Source organism: Nannospalax galili, unplaced genomic scaffold, assembly GCF_000622305.1.
Source record: "Nannospalax galili isolate Female #2095 unplaced genomic scaffold, S.galili_v1.0 scaffold239, whole genome shotgun sequence".
Taxonomy (NCBI): domain Eukaryota; kingdom Metazoa; phylum Chordata; class Mammalia; order Rodentia; family Spalacidae; genus Nannospalax; species Nannospalax galili.
This window is the reverse complement of record NW_008343017.1, coordinates 1,436,119-1,442,753: the sequence shown is the minus strand read 5'-3', so window position 1 is coordinate 1,442,753 and position 6,635 is coordinate 1,436,119. Positions and strand designations below refer to the sequence as shown.

Genomic DNA, 6,635 nt, shown 5'->3' with positions numbered 1-6,635 from the left:
TTATTTTGATATATCACAGTGAAAGATTTATCGTCCTCTTTTTTTTTTTTTTTTTTTTTTTTTTTTTAAAAAAAAAAAAAAAAAAAAAAAAAAAAAAAAAAAAAAAAAAAAAAAAAAAAAAAAAAAAAAAAAAAAAAAAAAAAAAAAAAAAAAGAGCCTCTTGAGAGAAAAAAGAAGACAGGAGGTGAAAGAGATAGAGTAACGGACAGAGAAGTGAAGTATCTGACCAGGATGCTGGTGGAAAGGAAACCAGAATCACAGCTGCGCAGTTAGATGTGGCAGAGACATCACTGCGGCAATACAACACAGTGCTTTGCTTGCACGTACTGAGAGGCCATTTTCCCTAGGGTAGTGGGCTTAGGGATGAATTAATGTTAAGTGCAAAGCAAATGATGGTGTCAATTAATGCAATGAGAAAACTCAACAGCTCATTTTCCCTAGGGTTAATGATTGTGCTCTCTGCCACTTGTTAGCTTATTATGCATTTTTTATTAATTCGTCCCTAAACCAATGAGGGTAGAGTAAATCTCCTGATCTGTTCAAGCACAGTGGTCGCTCTGCCAGTGCTGCCTCATCCCTCCGTGCCACGCCTCCTCCCTTCACCATTGCCCTGGCCACACCCACTGTTCCTTTCAGTCACTGTTTCTTTCATCTTATGCCTTCTTTTCTCTAGAGTTCTTCTGAGCAGCAGAGGACCATTTTCTTCACCACTGAGGGGTTTGAATATTGCTATTTTTCATAAGAAGAGTCTAGATGCTTCTGACTTTAAAAATCCATGGAAGTACAGCTGATAAAAAAAGAACTTCAGATTAAAGAGGCAAACCCTAAAGACAGCAGGTTTTGTAAAATCTAAAAAGAACAAAATGAGCTCGTGTTAGGATTCCTTGTTATTTAGAATAGCAGTTAAAAGCATAGGTTTGGGAACCAAATTTCTTCTTTTTTTCTTCTCACTTCTTTACATCAGACATTGGTCAAGGTGCCTCAGTTACTATTATTTAAAGAGTTTCTATGTCACAGGGTTATTATGAGGCGTACGCTTATATGTAACAGTCACAGTCTAGCACATGGTAAGTGCTAAGCAACCGTTAGTTATCACCCTTACTACTGGCTGATTCACCAAAACAGAAAACACTATAAAACATAATGAAACCCAAGTAGAATGGAAAGGCAATGCGGAAAAAGTGGGTGTCGCTTCCTAGTGAACCCTCACTTTTTCTTTAGAAAATACAGGCAGCACAAAACTTCATAGAAACACCCTCTTGAAAAGTGTATCTTCAACTGTTTTGAAGGTTTCCTGAGAATGCATGGTTCAGTCTGGGAATGAACTCATTTTATAGCTGAAGTAAATGAGAATATTGATCTGAACTAGATCTGAGAGCGTGACCCAGAAGTGAACTGCTCTAAATCGCAGCTGGCTCCCCAGACCTATCCCAACCGTCTCCTGGAGAATCACAGCCCATAAATACCTGAAGCAGAACTTTTGGCTGAAAATGTTCAGTGAAACTCCAGTCCATTAGACTGCGCTGCTGCGTGCTCTTTATGTCCTCCAAATCTACTTCCACCATCATCTTCTTGGGTTTCTAAAAAATCATAGGAACACAATTTCAGCTCTAATTTGTATAGCTCCTCACGGAGCCCTCTTACACTCTGTCAACCCACCAGCAAGCACTCCATTTAATTGGGGAAATCTGCATATGTATAAATCCATATGGCAACATTTTAGGAGAGTCGTTGCCAGAAAGAATATGCCTTTGACTTTTTTTTTATGTGCAACATAATCTAAATATTTTTATTGTTAGGTTATACTCTTCTGAGTCCTGTTAGCAATTATAGGCAGGTTTTTCTGAACTCACTTCAAGACAACGTTAGTTCTACAGGGCTGTATGGTCAGCAGGTGTTTGTGAGGTTGCCAAGCCACACTGTCTAGAGAGGGGTAGGGAGCTGGGAAGTTTGGCTTAAACTGGCTAGGCTAGGAAAATTAACTCCTTTCTCTCCAGTTGGAGTGGGTATGGGGGTGTCTGAATAATTCCTCTCCCCTAGCATCAGGATCTCCCTTTTAAGTCTCTCTCTCTCTCTCTCTCTCTCTCTCTCTCTCTCTCTCTCTCTCTCTCTCTCTCTCATTTCTCAATCTGGTCAGGGCTTTCTCAGATCATCTTACTTGTCATCCACACCTTTAGGAAAATAATTCCGTACCGTTTCAGGAGAATCATCCTCTGTGACTGCTTCATCTTTGATCTCATTCTCCGTGGTCTGCTCTGTAAATCAAAGACACCAACATCCAGTTGTATTCAGGCTTTGTTCTTGCCTTTTTGTTGCCCATATGATTTATGTTCCTGTGCTGAAAAGGTAATTCCTGAAAGGCATGTTTCGTGCCTCCAAAAAGGTGTTTGTGTCAATAATTCTAAATCAAGGCCTACCTAAAATTTATCCTCAACTCTTTGAAAAGAACCCAGCCTCTTATCTCCTGTGTACTAAATCATACCAGCTATTTTGTTTTCAAACTGTGAATCTCTCACTTCTCTCAATGAGCCTTTGCCTCTACAAATTGTAAGTGTGTGCTAGCTAAACTCAATCATGTGCTTAGTGCTTGTCATTCATCTTGGGATGGTGACCATCACACAGTCTTTGCAAATTTCTGTGGGCCTTACTTAATAGATGACAGACCAGGGCAGGGGCAGGGCATGTAGGGACAAGAGGACTAGCAGATAAATTCACTTCCTATTAGAGTGACAGTATTTACCATTCTGTTGAGCTCTTCTTCCACCCATCCATCATTAACTTATTACTTAGTGAGCACGTAAAGATGTACAGAAGGAATTTAACAAGTTAGTTAAATGAATAAATGAGTGGGCAGTTGGACTCCGGTGCACCGTGCCATGGACTGATAAGAGTGATGTACCTTAGATCTCCTGTGAACACGACTAAGCTTATTTGACAATCAGGACTGTGATTTCATGGTTGGCTAGGAAGGAGCAGCCATCTGAATGTATCTGAAGGGAGCAGATCATGTCATTGATTTCTGTATCATAAACTGTTCTGTGATATACAAATGCAACGTGACAAAGAAACACCTTCACTGTGAATGCCTCAGGGCTTGTAATTTGTTCCTGTGGTTGGGAATCTCTAGGAAAGAATTTGATGTAGTATATTCTGTAGACTTTTCCGTATTTGAGCCCCCCCCCCCAAAAAAATGGAGTGCATGCTAGAAGGTCGATCTTTCGAGACTGTTTCGGGAATGTCGCTGAATGCCTGAGTCAACCCGACTTCTTATAAGCTTGAGAAAAATTGCAAATCACACCCTACAAATCTGTGTCTAAATCTGTAGCTCCACTATCCCAACACAACCCATTCACTCTTCCTTGCTCTTCCCACTTCAGGCAGACTGGCCATCTTGCTGTGTGTGGGCGGTTTTATACATGCTTCCCCTCTGTCACGAACAGAGTTTCACACTCTTGCCACCTTCTAACAGCCTCTGTCTCTTGCATTGCTTCATTCTTAGCCGCAGCACTGATTAGTGCCGGATCCTATTTAGGTGTTTACGGCCTGTCCCTCTGCATTGAACCACAGCTGCTGAAGAGCAGGAGCTTTGCCTTGTTTCCCTCAGTGTTCCCTGGCGCCCAGCACAGCACCTGGTAGGAATCTAGCAACGTTCTCCTTTTGATGGAGTGTGGGAAATCTACACCACATAGTGAAACTAGAAATGAGTGTAGTCATATAGATAAAGAAATGTGGACGAAAATCTATAATGAAGGTTTATTTGAGTAGAAGTGTAAGATCTACCTTTTCATTCAGGGGCAAAGGTGTCCATATGTAGGGTTTTAGAGGGGAGACGTTAACGATGCCCACCAGGGACAGGTCAAGATTTTTTTCCCAGGAGCACAGCTACTTACATTTTTTGCCACTTTTCCCTCAGTCCTGGGCTGCTGCAGGTGACAGAATGAATGTTTTGCTTTGGTTTAGAGGAAAACTACAAAGCCAGCTCAGGTCAGCATTTGCAGAAACATCCATTCAAGACAACACTCAGGCCAATTGTAACTTTAACTACACCACGATGTCCCCTGGGTCCTTGAAGCAACTGATATGAAATCTGTGGGATACAAATCCTCCTACTCTTTGGTCTGCCAGAGTTCCAGGAGATTTGACATTCTCTCCTGTGTCTGAGGATCCAGCAGGAAAAACTCTCCAGTTTAGAGAAAATATGTTCTAAAAATTATGCATCAGTTATTTTGTCAAAAAGAGAGAACATTCTAATACTAAGCTGAACTCTTTATTTCACAGTAGAATAAAAATCATTTTTTTTCTTTCTGTCTGATTGCTGCTTTCAACCACATAATCCTTTGACAGTGTGATTCAGTAGTTTTTGACACATCTGGAAATGGATGCTTTCCCTTCCCTTTGAAAAACAGCTCTCCTAATCTGTTTTACTTTAGAGATAACAAGATCCCTCTGCAAAGCAGTTACTTTATTAAAAAAACACCCAACAAGCATAAAGGGCACATCTAAACCTATAGCCTCATGGTTATCAACTCTCAGGTTTTTCATAAATATCCAATAGGCCCTGTCAAGTTCAAAACCAGTCTCAGATGGGAACCTAGTGTTTGGTTAAGAAAAGCACAAATATTCAGCCCTTCATGTCCAGAAACAGGCACATAAATGCATTTGATGGCAAAGTGGTTCTGCAGGAAATGCAAGAATGATTTCTTCTTTGTTTCAAGAGAATTAACGTGGCTGCTTTTGAAGTATGAAGTAGAGTCAGGGGAAAGATTTAAGATCAGCAACAACAGCATCCCCTTACGGGAACAGTCAGAGAGAGGCCAAGGTCAGCTGAGCAGATACAGTGGCTCCTGAGCGTTGGTCTGCATTCACCAGGGAGAAGCACTTAGGGTTATGAGATCTACCCTCAGGATTGCTGGGCCTCCAGGACACACTATCCACAACAGCATTTCAGTAGAGTCTTTGCTCTACACTGGATCCTGAGCACCAGTTTGTGTGGTTTGACCACCAGGTGGCAAAAGTTGCCTGAGGAAAGAAAGCTCTATACCAGCTGCCTTACAGAAAAACAAAACCGAACACACCAAACACCTCTGTCTCTTAACTCTCCCAGTTGATTCTGGTTCCATGTTAAATCATGGTGACCCCTGTCGTATGTCTGTGTTCCCTCAGGATGTACTGATGCCAGAACAACTCAGGTTAACCTCAGGTTAACTTATTCTCTCTCTCTCTCTCTCTCTCTCTCTCTCTCTCTCTCCCTCTCCCTCTCTCATCTAGTCTGTTGGGAAGGAAGAAACAGAAGGCAAGGAAACCAGGGTAAGACTCGAAATGACAGAGGAACTCTGAGCACGGCCAACCACTAGACAGCATCAGGAGAAATTCCTGGGCCAGGGGAAGCCTTGGTTTGAGATGAGGTAGAGAGCAGTACTATCCTGATTTCTTATCTGTATGTGATTGAACAAGCTATTTCAACCCCTCTGTCTTAGTTTGCTCATCTGTTGAACAGAGGGGTTAGTATCTCGCTTATGGACTCAGTGCTTATATGAGGTATTGGCATACATAAGGTTTATACTAAGACACAGCGTTTGGAACACAGCAAGACTCAGTTGTTCTGAGTTTTCTCTTCACCCTTCTTTATTGCCCTCACATATCTGCCCCACTAACAGCAGGTAGTGTTCCCAATTTCCATTCTTCTACTCTGGTCCAGAAAAAGAAAATGCCAAGATGACCATTAGTCAACATCAAGTTGACACCTATTCGCTTATGGAACTTACCTTTATTTTTTAGCATTATAAAATGTAACACACACATAAAAGAGCCCGCAACATGACTCTTCCAGATAACAAATAATTATAAAGAAAAGCCCAGAACTGCTGAGAGCTCACGTGCATCTTTTAATCACCACAACTTCCTTTAGTAAGCTCTAATATTGATTGGAATTTGTCTGGGGGGGGGGAGATGCTACATATAAAATATTTATAAAAATTACAATTTTTATTTTCCTGATAGTTTTATCACATTTTCTTCTCTCCATGATTGACCAGGACTGAAATCAGTTCCTGATATGTGTCTTTCTGATCTTAGAAGACAATGGTTCACATTTTCATCGTGGTATATGATGTTTGTCATAATTTAAAAAGCAACCCTTATAAAAGAGACTTCTTTCTCTTGCCTGCTAAGTTTTTTTCCTTGGTTGCTATGGAAATTTAAGTGCCTTTTATACACTCATCTGTGATTTTTTTCCACCAATATGTTAATTGATAAATTGTATTGGTGTTGCAGTGTGTGAATTTTCCTTCCAATGCTCTTAAAATGTAATTTCATTGGGAGGTTCTATTATCATTTGGCACACTGCTAGACAGAATCTCACGTTTTATTAAAGATTTTAGAATTTATGCTCATGATTGAGTTTGCTTTGAAGTTTTGCTTGTTGACCACCTTTTGTTAATTTTATTATAAAGTTTATGCTAGTTTCAAAAGACAGCCAAGGGAGGATACCAGATCTTTCCATTTTCTGGAATAATTTCTGTTGAGATTACTGTGACTTCCTTATGAGTGTTTGACATCACTTGAGCCAGTGGCATCCTTCAGGCTAGGTATGCCCTCCTTAGGATGGTTTTGAGCAATGAAATCAACTGCTTATA

General features: G+C 40.6%; 1 protein-coding gene across 1 annotated transcript in view; it reads right to left on the bottom strand.

The window, feature by feature from the left end:
- LOC103738844 (sperm-associated antigen 17) overlaps positions 1-6,635 on the bottom strand; it is a 155,046-nt gene that overhangs the window by 42,349 nt on the left and 106,062 nt on the right. The window contains exons 16-17 of the mRNA XM_029566386.1: positions 2,194-2,255; positions 1,467-1,580 (exon numbers count right to left, since the gene is read on the bottom strand). Coding sequence (XP_029422246.1) covers positions 1,467-1,580; positions 2,194-2,255 — 176 coding nt within the window. The remainder of the gene's footprint in view (positions 1-1,466; positions 1,581-2,193; positions 2,256-6,635) is intronic.